Here is a 17,216-nt window from a genome sequence, read left to right on the forward strand (position 1 = left end):
CAACTATACACCGCTAACACATGCAAACTCACTAAAAGCGTGTAGCGTGTTGTTCATATGACAGTAACAAGCACACTATCATACCATGCCCAACAAATATACCTTAAAAATATAACAAGCAAGCAAGTCAATGGAAATTTCAATAGCCTTAGCAATGAGGTCTAAGGTTCATAGGGACCGTTTCTTTTATCGTTGAATAAAGTAGATTATCCAAGTGAATAAGATAATAAGAACAGTTAATTTTTCTCCGACAACTGAAGGTAGTCTCGCTAATCTTGATATAATTGACGAATTTGATGCAAGGTTGTTACTTCTAAATTCTAGAAAGTCCGGACTATATGCTAGTCGACAACTCGACATTGCAATCACAACTAAACTTAGATGTGTGCATGAGCACGCTGACCATGAAAGGTGCAACACGGTCTCTGAAGTCTGAAACTTAAATTCAATGACCTTTGTGTGTGAGTTGTCTGACTGCTGCCTACGCCAAAACAGTGAAACCCCCTTCCTCATCAGAGTGCAAACCAAAACCAAATCAAAGGCCTCTCTGAACAACCGCCAAGAGGCCAGCTCAATAGCTTATCAGTGTTATTCCTTGTCTCAGCAGTGTCCAATTCTTTCAACCAATTATTTCCAATATTCCAACCTTAAGCTACAAATAGTTTAGTATTATCATGTAAATGTAGCTTCCAAGTACAATCGATAAAGAGAAGAGCAATTTCCAAAAATAAATCACAGTAAACTGCAAAGTATGGATTCCATTATCCATCCTTCTGAGACACATATAGTGGTTGAACTCTTCCAGAAATGCATGGACGATATTAAATATGTCTGTATACTTATAATAAGTAGACTATATATAAAAACCAATTACTCAGCTTCCAACACCAATTCAGTGAGACATGTAACTATAAATACAAATAAGTAGAACCAAAACAAATGATGCCTAAGAAAATATGATATCGTCAATTTAAGTTACCTATACAAAGTACAAGAACGAGACTGTGAAACACTTTGAGGTTGCCCGGAACCAAATAAATCCTGCCTTGGGCCTTTGCGATTAGAAGATAAGTAGTTCAGGCTTGGTAAATGTTACGTATGGCAACATTAATACTCTTACAATCATAATCCATTATCTTCATCCAATTTTCAAAGTCACCAATCTCCTGTGTTACCAAAAACCAAATGTTAACACTCCAGCTGTATTGACAAGTGTGTTGGGCAGTTTTGAGATTATTCCTCCTTCAACTAAATTTATTACAAAACATGAAATTCAAGAATGTAAAAAGTGAAATTAAAACAAATGATTTTACTTTTACCTTTAATGCAGAATTAATAGAATGAGAAGCAGCAAGCCATTGATCAGTTTGTTTCGTGTACCGCAACACGGTAGCAGCTAATGCTCTAATCTCAAGTTCAATTCTCTTCTCATTTAAAAAAGATACTTGAACTCCCCCATTTACTGTTTCCACTAAAAGATCCGAAACATGTATTGCGGTTTTCAATGCTTCTTTCTTTGCTTTCTCTGTTTGTTGTTGGAGTTTAAGTGAGGTTTGGTTATGATCGTGTAGTAACTGATGTAACGAAGATTCTAATCCTTGTGGGCCCAAGATGTGTGTTTCTTGTTTCGATTTTTGTTTCTCGGTTCGATCAAACATTGAAGAAGAAGAAGAGAGAGTTGTAGTACGAGGAAGAAAGAGATTCGGACGCATCTTTGATTTTGAGTTCGGTTCCGTTTGTTGAAATGCAAAGTGTTTTAAGGCCTTAAACATAGGCCCAACCTGAAAGGCCCAATACAGGTCCAACTAAAATGTTAAAAAGAAATTGAAGTTGAGATGCGTCATTGAAGGATACTGAAGATTTGTCCCCTTATTTTTGATAGATGACAACTTATCAAAGCTTCAGTGTCCCTTCATATAGAGGTAACTTGGGGTCCCAATTGTCTTAACTAGAATTTGGCATAGATGCTGCAAGTGGATGCCATTACCTTAGAATTCATGCACCTTTCCATTACTTCCTTCTATGTCGCCAGTTATAAATCCTTTTCATCGATATTTTGGTACAAGATTCGAATCAAGTATGTCTTGGTTTAAATTCCTCGATCTGAGGAGGCTTTGCCTCGGGTAGGTAATTTGAGATAAAACCTACAGATAGTAGACACCAATAGGCCACTTGAGCAGTGGTCCAAAACCAATGTTGGCATACTAATGCATTGACCACGTTCTTTTGGGCTATCATCGTCCTCGTCCGGCTTCGATTGCCTATGAAATCGGTATCACTGAAAATGATACAACTGACTTACAGACTTAGTAGCTAGTATATCACTATTTATATCCAAATATAAGTTGCTTCTCATTTATTAAGAGTTATTACGAACTTTAGGCGTGCGCGAAGGAAATCAGAAAAAACCATTCCTAAGATTCCTTCTTGATGTAGGCATGTAGCCGTAACTAATTTTTCAACTTAAACATCAACATCCCCTACTTTCTCAGGCATGAAGATATTAGTCCCTACTGTGGTAAGCAACTTCAACAGAATCGGAACATGGACATATCTACGGTGAGAGGTTACCCATACGTACAGGGGCGGACTCTGCATTTCAACTCTCTCCTGGCTAAACAACGATAACAAGAGTCTTAAACAAAAAAAATAATAGACACATTCCAAAGAAACAATTGAAACACTAGAATTTACAAGTAGCCAAATATATATTAATTCATCAAAATATCTAATCAAGTTCGACTACAAATCTATTTAAAAAGTAAAACTACTTAAACGGTATTTTTATGGGTCTTGCGGGCGTCAAAATCATTTCTTTCCACAATTTTGATTCTAACAAGCACCAAAATTCAAATCCAAAGAAGAAAAATAATACATCTCGACACGACGACACATTAACACATAACATACAAAATTTTATAACCAACGAACCATATCAACATTTCAATTTTCAAACAACAATTTTCACATATCTAAAACCTACATTCCACCAAATCAAACAATGCAATTTAAGGACCCGACTTGTCTGTATCTCATCGATAACTGTCATTCAAGTGAAATAAACTTAGGAGTCACTAAAATGCTATTGTAATTGAATGTGGTGTAGCTCAATCCATGGCCAAAAGCAAAGATGGTATTTCCGTTGTAGAACTAACTTATATGTTTGTCCAAGATAACCCTTTGCAGTATCTGGTCTGAGTTGCATTGAAGTTATGGGGAGCTTGGTTACGTATTCTTGTAATCTTGTGGAAACCAATATGAGTGGAAGTCAGCCAGCTAAAAGAACAATGAGAGAATACATAGTAAATATGATCTATCAGTATTGTCAGACCCTAACTAGCTAATTATGAAATGGTCTAGAAACAACAAAGTTTTATTTTCTCACCTGGGTTATATTTAGGTAGTATAGTATTTTTTTTTTTTCCAAAAAAGGACCCCTATCAAGTCCTGGGTCCAAATTCTCTCCTAGGTAATGCATGATAATGATAATGATGTTCAGTTTAGCGTCCAAACCCTATTTTGTGGTTAAACACCATTAACTTGCATAGAACAGACTAATTCAACCTCCATTTACTACGAAGTACTCCTTCAAAAAACTGCATTTGACTGAAAATCTGAAACAGTAGCCCTCTTCATCAACCAACATTAATGTAATAATGCATTGACCACACAAATTAGCAATGTATTTGCCTTAGTCCAGTAATCCAGTTCGAGTACTTGCACATTCATATAATTCACAATTCCAATTTTGAGCTTGTGTTAGTATCACTGAACATGATTGATGTTAAATTCTATGTTAGTGGTGATGCTATGAGAGTTGTGACATTGATATATTGAGAAAAACCAAGAAGAAAACATAATTGATAAGAGAGGAGACTAGAATAATAGGGTTAGAGTTTCTTATCTTGTTCTCCACCCAGAGTTACATATTTATACTAACCTCAAACGTGATAATAGAAACTATTAGATATGGATGTCCACACTTATAAAAACGTGGGACTTTACATATATGACATATTCTAATAGTCCCCCTCAAGAATTACAGCTTGAATGGTAGAAATAAAAGATAAGAATACAACTCTCCCTTCTGCATAGAATTGTCTTTATTTGAAGAACTTGAACAACTGTTGAGACGAGACATTCTAGAAAGTGAAACTGTTGGTGTAGGCAATGACCTAACCTGAATACTGTAGGTGTACCACAATCACAAACTGAAATCATAACACCGGTTTAGTGGCTTGTTGTTTGGCTACTACTCACTCCATTCTCTGTTATGGCTGTCATAATATAAATTGAAAACAATAACACTGATTTGATGTGCGCTTCATAGCTACTACTATCAATATCACTGTTAATGTCAACAAAATACTACTACGAGTACTCCCCGAATCTTGGTGCGCTTATAACTTGTCGCTACACGAATCTTGATGAGTGCAGTTTTAGACATGATCAAGCACGGAATATACATGCGGTTTTAGGCTTGATCTACACGAAACATACGTGCAGTTTAGGCATGACTGCTACCTGAATACTAATGAGTGCAATTTAGGCATGACTGCTACCTAGAACATATGTGCAGTTTAGGCATGACTGCTACCTAGAACATACATATAATTTAGGCGTGACAGCTACCTAAAACATACGTGCATTTTAGGCTTGACTGCTATCTGAATACTGAATAGTGGGGATATCATATTGTTGAGATGTAGAGGAGGCGCACGCCCTTGGATATCCCTTGTCATGAAGTGAGTTCGCCAAGGCATGCTTGAATATGGAGACATAAGTACTCTTCCTCATACGTCTCCATATTCCCCACCCCCAAAGTTAGAATATATAAGGTTACGTTGAAACATACAAAGGCTTGTCTATTCCAACTTGAACTTGAAACAGAGGGGACCAAATACTAACTTAATAAATAAACTGATCACCCCACCAATTCGAAACGTAAAACTTGATATTATACAACCAACCAATGCCCACTTCAAAAAACAATGTCCTCATACTCCAATGCACAAAAAAAAATTCTAACAGGACCTATATCAAACAATACTTACTATAGAGGGTGGAGGGCGGGTCGCGCCTTTAGTAAGGCAATTAAGAGGAAGATAGAACTTCTGGAACAGTACCAGCAATTGAGGAAGATATAAAGAATAATTTCTTGCGAGATAGAGGTCGTGTGCCCCTATACTACTTCAAACAAACAACTTGATCATGTTCTAGAAACTGAGACAGAAGACATCAATACCAATTGCGTAGAAGCTTTCTTCAGAAAGCCACGGATGCGCTAAAAAATAAAGTAAACAAGGGCGCGGGGGCGCTCCGAGTACTAAGTCGATATATATATATATTCCAAGAATAATAAAGGCGCGCACGCCGTAAATAGAGTAAATAAGGGCTTGGCCATCTCGAAAGCTCGTGTGTCGAAAAACATTCCAGTCGACTTCCAGGAGCAAAAATTCACGAGGGACTGCGAGATACATAGAGGTTGTACCCCTCTTATCAATACTAAGACAGAGAGATTGCAGAAGACGTAGACTGCGGAAGCGAAACAATACTAAAAAACCAATACTGAGAAATTTCGGATCTCTCTCTTAGCATTCTTCAAACAAACTTTAAACACCAGTCGAAATTTCTTGTGAGAAAGATTAAAACTTGAATTGAATGCAATACTGAAAAACTTAAAAAGAATTGGTTTTTTTTTTTTTCTTGTATATTTATTTTGGGGGTTATATCTCCTAGCATACCACTAAACTTAGATTTGAACCTGATGCTCTGATATTATGTTAGTATTGATGCTAGAAGAGTTTAAACATGATTGTAATAAGAAATCAGTAAGAAGAAAAATGAAAAATAGTGGAAGCTAAAATAATAGGGTTAAAGTTTCTTATCTTGTTCTCTATCCAGAATTACATATTTATACTAATTTCAAACATGATAATAGAAACTATTGGATATGGATGTCCACCGTTATAGAAACGTGAGACTTTAAATATATGACATATTATAATAGTGACATATTCTAATAATTGATATTGATATTGAATATCAATTGTTTCCGGATTGATATTTAGAGTTGGAGTCAAATTATTGCAACCATTATATAGACGCAGGCGGAATGTAGCTGGGAATACTGATCATCAGGTCCACAAGAACCAATGTGATTCAAAAATGATGCAGAGGACATTGATATTCAAGATATAATCATTGCTGCATCAAAAAGGAATCTCTGGTGTAGAATTTGAACAACAGTGTCATTAGACTGGTCATTCCCACCTGCTTTTTCAGCATCAGTAACCCCCGGCATCATTTTTGAATCAAACAAAGTTTCAACTAACTAACAGAATACTAGGAGCATAAATTGCAATGTGCTACAGTATACTTTTTTGGTTGGATTCAATATTTCATGCAGACTCAGGCGATAGCGCACATGGTCATGGCTCCAACCCCTAAGACCGAGACTTCGGTTATGTTTTAGGCACATTCACTTTTTCAAAATATTTTTGTAGTTATTTGTAGGCATTGCAATACATGGTGCACTAGGGGTGGGAATTTGGCCCTAACGAAATCCGCCCCCGATAAAGCCCTCACAACTAAAGCCCTCACAGAGTTTAGGGCGGGGCGGCCCTGCCCTAATGCCTTCTAGGCGTGGCTAGGGCTAAGATTCTAAAACATAGGCCCGACCCTAACCAAGCCCTAACCGGCCCTGTTTTATACTTTCACTATAAATACACATACCATAATTGTCCAACTCTTTGTTAAATATTTTCAATTAAAATAACATTGTCCTTTGTAATTTATCACTTACACCCAAGTGGTACTTCTAATAACTTATTTTATATAACAAAACTTGTCAACTTAGCAGCCCACGAAGAACAATGAAAGCACTAGCCTAATAAAAATAAAACTTTATTCCTTTGATCATCAAGTCAAAGTCCATAACTTATTATTCTCAATTTATTTTCTCACTTATTTCTTATAAATTATATTTTTATTCACATCCAAGCCAAGTCTAAAACTAAAGGTTTCCTTCCACACCATTAAAGCAAAATACGAGCGGACATTTGTAACATAGAAACCAAAACAACCTTTTGTCGAAAAATGACATTTGTAATCTCAAACATTTCTCCATCACTTGTTCAAAAGCCAATATTTTCATTTCCATATACAAAGCTTGAATCACTTTTAAATTAGAAGAAAGGTAATATTATATTTGTTTGAATCTATTATAGAAATAATTTATGATATTACAAATAGTTTAACAACTTCCATGACCCTTAACCAAAACTATTATGTTTCTTCTTTATATCTATTACTTCTTCCTTTAAAATGATAATATAATTATTTGCCTATGTATTTCAATGTTAAATGTAATTTTAGTGAGGTTTGAGTATAAGGAAGAACAAATTCCGAACTCTCGATGTACTTCAGTTCATTAGATTGTGGATGTGCATTTTAAATTTTTGGACTTATACAAGATTATTACTAGATTGGTTGGACTTTGAGTTTGTAGATTATTGTACATTTTTGTAATATAAATAAGTTTTAAAATTGATGTAGTAAAAAAAAATATATATATATAAAGCCCGACCCGGCAAAGCCTTTAAAGTGACCCGGCCGACCCGACCCTATGGTTTTAAGTCGGCTTGAATATCCGTTTAGACTTTAAATGTTTAGGGCCCGACCCGACCCGCCCATTGTTGTCCCCCCCTGGTGCACCATATGACCCTAACTCAGGTAGAGCAATAGGTCAAATATTAATATACTGTATCAGGTGTCCCAAAAGAAAAAAAAAATGTGATTTAATCGGGCACTCATCAAATTACATTGACAAGTTTTCGCCCTAAGTCCAACAACTAAGTCCAAGCCCAATACACTCTCCCACCTCAACGCATACCGGCTACTATTTTTTTCAAACTTTTTGTAACTGGTATCATCTCTCTCGCGAGACTGAACCCCAAACAAAAAAAAAACTTCGAGTTTACATCATGTTCATACTTCGAGTGTTGAGTTGTGAATCAACAATGAGAATTGAAATTGTCGATTTCACCCAATTCGAATCGTGGTCCATTTAAGTATATACTCAAACTTGATTGGGTTGATTAAACTTGATTAGGTTGATTAAATTTGATTGGGTGGAAGATTGAGTTAATTAAACTTGATTGGGGTGGAAGATTAGGTTGATAAAAACTGATGTTTTTTTAGAGTTTGGGTGGAAGATTGGGTTGATTAAACTTGAGTTCGAGTTTGCCTAAGCTTGATGAAGTCGTTTTCGAGTTTAGGTTGATTAAGTGGAAGTTGATTTTTAAAATGAACATCGTGACAAACAAACCGAATTTTTTAAGTCCAAACAACCCAGCCATGTCTCCCAAAAGAGTCCCCAAACGACCGCTCTAAGTCGCCCAAGAGAGTTCCCAAACGACCCCGCCATGTTGTCTAGCAAAAAACTAAGAGTTTTATCTTAAACGACACGCGCAGACCACTTGAGTGTACACTCAAACTACATGGTGAGATCGTTTGAGTGTACGCTCAAACTATATGGTGACATCGTTTGAGTGTACACTCAAACTATATAGTGAGGTCGTTTGAGTGTACACTCAAATGACCCGAGAGATTCGTTATGGCGAAACCGGTTAAATTGGTTGTTAAGCCTGGACTTTAATGACAAATTTGTAATATGACAAATTTGTAATTTTGGGGGGTTGCCCAATCCAATTTGATGAGTATACAGGAACCAAAAAAAAACAATGTATATCACGAATTTACTTCCACTGTGTTTGATTTTCTTTCCCAGTCAGTATGTGCTAAGAATGGTAAAGGTTGATCATCCGCAATGATGTTAGGATTTACGAAATTTTGTTATGGACGTTTCTAAAGGTTGGTAAAGGCAGTGAAATGTACAATTCTTAAATCCATTCTTATTCCGCTTCTTTTTCTCTGACCTGGTAACTAAAAAATTGCATCGTACATAGTGGGCCAAGCATATATATGATTATATGGTACTACCGTACCAGCTAGCGCACTATGTGCAAAACCACAGTCCACAGCCACAGAATGAACAAATGAACCCACTGACCCCTAAATCCTGCCTAAGAGTAGTACTCTCTTTATAGCGACCAAAACATTTTTAATCTTCTAAAGTAGGAAGCGGAGTGGCGACAACACGATTTTCTTCTTCCTTATCCTTTCTCTGTTTGAGCTTTATTCATCAGTGTTAAATAGTTAAGATTCAGAGGAAAGTTTTTTTTTTTTTTTTTCCGCTAATCAAGAAAGTATCTCATATATATATACAAACGATGGTGCAGTTTTACCAGTAACTATTACATTGAAATAAATTAAGTAATACACTTCTCTTGAAGTAACTGTCACTACGAATACTTTGTTCGTTCCCTCTCGGTACTTATACGCTGTCAGCCTATGAAGTTTAAGTTTAGGCTTAGAGAGTGGTTCCCTTTCTCTCATAAAAGCGGCGGTCTATATTAGAGCAAGCCGTTTTTCTTGTGTTCCAACTAATTATTCCGAATTGGAACAAACCAATGGAATGGGTTCCGCACCCATGAACTACAAGACCAAAAAACAAGTTGGCTACTTTTTTTATCTGGTTTACAGTAGGAAAAGTTGAACAATCAAAACTCAATATCTCAGAAGGCTTCTGTCACTGATTGAAGGGGTTTGAAAGCATTTAAAAAATAGTTCTCCATTTACGGTAGCTGAGTCGAAATTCTTGTCTCGTCGTACTCTATTTTTTCCATTAAAAAAGTAATAGATGTTGTAGTAAAAAAAACCCAATGGCCTCTTTGGCTGCATCACACTCTTAAATTTTGAATAATTGCCTGTAAATTGAAAGCTTGTTTAGTAATTTTCAATAAAGAGATCTCATGCTCTCGCATAAAGTTGAAGAACAAATTAACTAATTTTAGGCTTGTCTAACTTCAACTATAACCAAACCTTACCTAGACTTTCACGGTATCATTGATTTTAAACTCCCATAATTGTTAGTTGAGATTGAAAAAACTACTCTGTTGGTATTGGATAACTTCATGAGAGAAGGGAAGGAACAAGAGTGCTCGGCCCAGTTTTCCAAAGTATTTTAGATTACACTTTGTTTAGTAATTTTCAATAAAGAGATCTCATGCTCTCGCATAAAGTTGAAGAACAAATTAACTAATTTTAGGCTTGTCTAACTTCAACTATAACCAAACCTTACCTAGACTTTCACGGTATCATTGATTTTAAACTCCCATAATTGTTAGTTGAGATTGAAAAAACTACTCTGTTGGTATTGGATAACTTCATGAGAGAAGGGAAGGAACAAGAGTGCTCGGCCCAGTTTTCCAAAGTATTTTAGATTACACTTGGGTGTGTTTGGAAGTTTTCCTTTGGAATTGGAATTGAAAATATAATTCCAAAACTTACAATTTTAAGTAGTTAAAATTCCTGAATATATAGAAATCTCAAGTTTCTACCCCCATGTAAACTTGCAATTCTTTGTTATTGCAAACAGGCGACTCTTAATTTTCGGAAATATATTATGAATTCCACCCTAAAATCCTGGTTGGGGCATTTCTGTGAGAGAAAGTTATCAACTGGTCAACAAGTTGATTTCTCTTGTCTGGTATTTAATGGGTGGCGGAGCCCATTCCAAAGGTAATGGGCTGGCTAGCATTCCTCGAAATGCAACTGTGCAAATAAAGTTTAACCAACATCTAATTAAATCAGAAAAATGAAATGTATCAAAATTAGAAGTGATTCCGAATTGTAAGTTCACTTTAAAGACTGTGAGAACGGCAATTAAATTGGGGTTACTAAATATATGGACTGTGGTTGCATCCACTTGAACTGTCTAAATGGCGCGGCTGCCTGAAGATATCCATTTAGCAAGGGGGCACCAAGTTGAACCACTTGACTAGTTGACCCAACATCTTATTTTACACTACTGGTTGTCTAAATAAAGGATTCATTGACTTAATTACTACTAGAAGTGTAGCTTGACTTGCATCAGTGCAATCCTTGCTAATTTAAAATGTAAAGCCAGAGCTCATCTTTTCGAATAGTTGCAACTTTTTTGCCATCTCCATCATATCCCTCACCTTGCAAAGTTGCTAACCCCATATGCCAACTCGCCCAGTGACTTGCTTGGTGTGTGGAGTGATCGTGCCATGCCATCTCGATTGGGGTCTCAGACTTAAGTTGCAAGCGTCTCTGCACCACATGCATGACAACTGAAACGGCACCCCACCACGGAGCCCATGTCCTACTATCACACCGTAATGTATCTCATCTATGTATAACACGATATCCAGCAATTTAGTAGCATCAGGTAGAAGAATAGCTTAGGGAAGTAGCAAACGATTGAGAGTGACACTTCGCAATTTTAAGGATAGCTTGAAAACAACTTGCATTAGCTTTCCTCTATAACGAACTGTTTTCATCATTAAATGACAATGGCAAGTTGTTAATGAAATCAAGAAAAGTGAAAATTAATATTTATTGATGGCAGTGATTGGTCGTTTGTCTGTCTTTCGATTCTTAGTGGAATCAAACATCATATGACTCCCCACGTATGGGTCCTAAACTAGAAAGGCTAAAGTCTTAATAAACAGACAATCGCAACATTGTGGTATCGCTGAAGGATAATGTTGACGCACTCTCCGTGACTCCAAATTCATTCAGCTGCACCATCACTCTCTCTATTCCCAATTTCACATTAGCAAGATTTCTTTAGATTTGAAAACTAGAGTGATTTAGGATTACTAGCCTCTCTTTTTTGGGCTAGAATTATTTCTGTTACTAATATTATTATTTTGAAATTAAAATTACTATTTATTAGAAATTTATGATATTAGTATTTTCTATTTAGAGTTTAATTAGATTTAGAAGTCTAATTTCCATATTAATCAAGTGTGATTTATCTATATAAAGAGGTCATTCTCCAAAATCCTATTATACTTTTCTCTCTCAAACTTTTACAATTCTTCAATTCTTCAATTCAATATTCTTCCTCTTTAAATCTATTATCTTTTTTGAGGATCTCCGCATTTTTTCTTCTAAATCTCTCTTTCTTTCATATCAATTGGTATAAAGAGCCTCACTTTTTAGATTTTGATCTAGAAAATGATCCACCACCACCATTTTTGCAAACCACCAAATTTTTTCTCTATTAATAGCTGAATTTATTTCAAAGGAAGAACTACTAGACGCTATCAACACGCTTAAGTTAGAATTAAATCTTGAATGTGAAGCTATGGAGACAAGATTCATGAATATATTCAAAGAAGCATTCCCTCACACTTAAGCTTTTGCAAACTCTAACACCACCACTTCCACAAATCCCAAATCTATTTTCGCAGCCTGCACCACCACTTTTACAAACCCTAGCACCTCTGCAATAATCCATGAGACCATCATTCTCATATCCCCACCAAAGTTTTTTCTTACCACTCCAATTATACCTCCAATCCCACCTCCACCGACACTAGTATATACTCCTCAAAAAGTTGAAACTGTGAACGAAGAAGATGTTGGTTCTCCACATATTACAAAGAAATGAAAGAATACTCCACATATCGCTTATGAATATCCCAACTTTCGAAGTTTACAAATTGGACAAAAATGTGAGATTTAAAAAAAAAAACAAAGTTTTTTCAAAAAGGGAAGTGCACACCAACTTTTATCTTTCCAATTTACGAAGATCCTTTCGCGTTGTTCTCATCCCCACTAGTTACGTGTTATTCGAAGAATCACAAGAAATATCATAAGAAATGTCATCGAAAGAAGTTAGTTGGAAGTTTGTTTGAAGCTTATTTTGGACATGTGCTTACTTCAGGAGAAGACTACGAAAATTTTATCCAAGAAGTTAAAAGAAGCGTTGGAAAGATTGTGAAATATTGTTTTTGACAAAACAGGGTTATTTTATTTTATTTTTTCTATCATCAACTCGAGGTCGAGTTTTCAAAAAAAATGGAAGAATGATGTAGGATTACTGGCCCTCTTAATTTATTGTACTAGAATTCCTTCTGTTGCTAATACTATTGTTTTGAAATTAGAATTATTACTTATTAGAAATTAGTAATATTTAATATTTTCTATTTAGAATTTAATTAGATTTAGAAGTCTAATCTCCTTGTTAATCAAGTATGACTTATCTATATAAATATACCATTGTTGTTTAGTAGATGGAACCAATTATCAATTATCAAATCTCCCAAACCCTATTATACTTTTCTCCCTCAAACTTCTACAATTCTTCAATTCAATCTTATTCATCTTTAAATCTATTATCTCTTTTGAGGATCTCTGCATCCTTTCTTCTAAATATCTCTTTGTTTCGCATCACTTGGGGATGTTGTGCACATCATTTGGTAGAAGTATATATGGCTTATCTAGTAGGAAAGATATAATATCTATCTACAATGATGGCAATCTGTCCCCCTCACTAACCGGAAATGTAAATACACTATTTGCATTATTAATATGACTTGATCACTTAGAAAAAAAAATAATAAAATAACAACATTCGTCCTATAGCAGTAGGCATGGTTTGACATCGTCTTGTGTCTAAGATTGCTATGAAAGAGGTGGCTAGTGATATGGTCCAGTACCTAGGTGATTTTTAGTTTGGGGTTGCTATGTCTAGAGGAGCGGAAACAATTCTACATGTTGTTAATCAATTTGTACATGATAATGCAGATAATAGCTCTTTCTCTATGTTATTTGTGGATTTTCAGAATGCCTTCAACCTTGTTGATTGAGCATCTATGCTAAATGAGGTTCGCTTACAGTACCTTTCTATTGGTCCTGGAGTGGAATATCTATACAGGCAACCGGCTAGGCTAGTTGTACATGAGGGAAGATCACATTTGGTCCACAATAGGAATTCAACAGGGTAACCCATTTAGGTCCACTTCTTTTTGCACTAGTTTTACATCCACTAGTGTTGCGTATTCAATTTACTTGTCATTTAGAGTTACAGACATGGTACTTAGATGATGAGACTGTGATTGGTGACACAGAGCAGGTTGCGACAATGTTACATATTATTTGTGCGGCAGGGCAGTCATTAGGGCTAGTCCTTAATGAGACCAAGACAGAGATCTTTTGGCCTTTAGTGGACCCACGACACTCTAGTATATCCAAGTCGCAGCTTGGGGTTAGCTTACTTAGAGGAGTTGTTAGGATGGATACATATATTATCTCTAGTACGTCTAGTTCGTAAGCGTGTTGAGAAAAATCTTAAGCTGATGGATACACTACCACAGCTGAAATACCCACAATGTGAACTGATTTTTTTACGAGCATGTGTAGGGTTGCCTAAGTTGATATTTGCTCTACGTACTTGTCCACATGCTTACTTTAGGGAAGCAACTAGCATGTTTGACCATGGTCTTCGATCTGCTATCCAGGGCATTGTTGTTTATGATGGACCTGGTTTCGGTGATCTATAGTGGGGTTTGTCGACTCTTCCACTTTGTCTTGGTGGTCTTGGTATCTGTTATGTATAGGATGTCTTCAGATTTTCTTTTGTAGCCTCACGGATTCAGACTGAGGAGCTCCAAAACCACATTCTTTTTTGTAGATTTCGCATTCGTGACACTCCAAAACCACATTCTTAGATTTCGATATGGGGTGATATTTTTTATAGTGCCATCACTTTGACCGCATATACATCTTCCCCGATTTTGACCTTAGTATTCTTACCTCAAAGCCCCCGACCACCACATAATGTTTTGGCAGAAGTTTACTGATAAGCACCCAAAAATGTAGTTTAAACCCCTTAATAGTATTCTATTTAGGCCAATTATGTTTATAATAAATAAGAGTTAGTAATATTTACGTGTTTTTGTGTATTCTAGATTTTGAAGCTGTTTATGTGTTTAAAGACGCCATTTTGTATGGAAAACAAGTCAAGATGATTGTTGATGAAGTTCTACGTTTAAAGCCCAATGATAAACACCCAAAATTGTATTATAAAACCCCGTAGAGACGAAATATTTCGGTTAATTATGTACTTAATAATCATGAAATAATCTTATTTTCGTACTTTTGCAGGTTTGCACAACTAATGTAAAAATGATGATAAAGCCAGTATTTAAGCACAAAATAGTGAGTATACGTAAAGCTTTCTGAGAAAGCCCATGTGAAGCCCAACAAAGCTGGACTAAAGCCCAAGGACTCAAACATGACAGAATCCGAGAAAGCCCATGTGAAGCCCAACAAAGCTGGACTAAAGCCCAAAGACTCAAACATGACAGAATCCGAGAAAGCCCATGTGAAGCCCAACAAAGCTGGACTAAAGCCCAAATACTCAAACATGACAAAATCAAGTCAGAAACGGGATTACGTGCATAGAAGCATCAACCTTCCAAAACTCATATCTCTTGAACCAGGACTCCGAATTCGGCAAGTGAGCTACTCAGATGATCAATGACGAACTCTACGCAAAGGCGGGAAGTTATAAAAATACCAAAAGACCGGCCCGCTACTGGACACAGCACGTAGACCCACTATGCAGACCCACAAGATTTGATGAGACATCATGCAAGTCAAGACAAAATGTGCAAATAATTGGCACAAAATGGACACCTTGCATGACATTAATGGAGTTAGATGAATTTAGGTGCTAATAGTGAAAAAAATGCAAGGTGTTAATTTGCTTTGGTTTTTAGATAAGATACAAGTTAATATGGGAGGTGGTTTCACGTGGGATTGAGAAAAGGAATGCTTTCATATGTAGTAAATGAAAAAGGAAAGCATTCATTCCATATTTTTGTTTTTATGTAATTTTTTTTTTTTTAAGTGAGTTCTTAAGTGTAATAGTGTTAATGGAAGGTAATATAATGTTCTAAATAAAAGTTCTTCCCTTCTAGCTTAAAAAGTTTATCTCTTACATTCTTCTTCTTCTTCTTCTTTTTAAATTCAGCACACATACATGATATCTTGTTAAGGATGCTCATGTGAGGATCAATGTACGTTTTAGGAATCTAGACTCACTACGTAGAAGTTAGGGTTTTCTTTGACATCCCGTCCCAAAATGATGGAGTCCGACCAAAAGTATAGCATGGAGCTTTAGATTAACTCGCACACGACCCATTTCACGCCTGGACTAGTCGCGCGCACGCGAGACCTGGAGAATTTGAATTCTATGCTTGTCCGGCCGGTGGAAAACAAAACTAGGTGTTATAATGATGTTTTAGAGATGAAATATCTTTTTAACTCCACATGCCAGCATGATATGCTTAGAGATAAGTATATGGTGCTAGGGATCAAGACTCAAGTCCGTTTGGGGTTTCCTACGAACCAAATATGGATTAGAGATGTAGTTATTTGAATTCCTAAGCAGATGTACTAATTCTTACATGAGTGGAGTTAACCCTTTCCCTATCTTTCTCTCTCTATCTCATTTAAGAAACCAACTTGTAATCTCTAGATAAATTGTGTAATATTTCATTTTTAGGAAATAGAAATCTATTGATACCATCTATCTAATAAATCCTTCTCACTTAGTTCCCCTAAAGGATAAATTTCAGTTGTGATAGCATAGATTCTTGTCTTAGGAGTTGGAAAAAAATCCCTACTCGAACTAGAAAAATCGAAAAACAGTGAGTAAGGTATCATTGAGTTTAGTATGTAAAGTAAAGTAATCCAAATTACTAAGAGACTAAAAAGTGCAAATATCACCCAAGAATTATGAAGAAAATCATTTTTCAAGCCCAGTCAAAATTGGGAAGTCAAAGTCAATTCGAGTAGAAAAAGAACAGAAAAGTCAATAGAATTTCAAATGGGCATATATTTGGACTCGGGACTCAGAATTGGGCCTACTTTATGTCAAAATGACTGACTCGGAATAAACTTTCCAATGGACCCAGCCTTGTCCCAATCAGAGCTGTAAAAGTGAACAAAAAGGGTACTAAAATAATTTCCAGTAGAATTAGCCATTTTAGACTTAACCTAATAGATTTTGGGCTCACTTTAGAAGCCCAAAAACTCCCTTTTTGGCCCATGCATGAAAACGTAATCCTAACCCTCTCGTATATAAAAAGGGTTAAGGTTAAACTTATTCTCTCATTCCTTCTCTTAGTCTCTAATTAGTTTAGTATAGTTGTAGTTGTAGTGTAGGGTTATAATTAGTTTAATTGTAACCTCCATTAATTCCCAATCAATAAAAGCTTTAGTATCAATTAAATTCTTGTCTTTACATTATGTCTTTAGTTTATTGTTTA

At 35.9% G+C, this 17,216-nt stretch overlaps 1 protein-coding gene across 1 annotated transcript; it reads right to left on the minus strand.

Annotated features, from left to right (window-relative positions):
- Window positions 1–834: 834 nt before the first annotated feature.
- BLOS1 (GCN5L1 family protein) lies at window positions 835–1,753 on the minus strand. The gene is made up of 2 exons (XM_086570917.1): window positions 1,320–1,753; window positions 835–1,166 (listed from the first exon to the last, which is right to left on the minus strand). The coding sequence occupies exons 1-2, from the start codon at window positions 1,710–1,712 to the stop codon at window positions 1,077–1,079; spliced, it is 483 nt and encodes a 160-aa protein (XP_086427043.1). The 5' UTR covers window positions 1,713–1,753; the 3' UTR covers window positions 835–1,076.
- Between the last annotated feature and the right edge of the window lie 15,463 nt (window positions 1,754–17,216).

This window comes from Coptis chinensis, chromosome 7 (assembly GCF_015680905.1).
Source record: "Coptis chinensis isolate HL-2020 chromosome 7, ASM1568090v1, whole genome shotgun sequence".
In the NCBI taxonomy this organism is placed as follows: Eukaryota; Viridiplantae; Streptophyta; class Magnoliopsida; order Ranunculales; family Ranunculaceae; genus Coptis; species Coptis chinensis.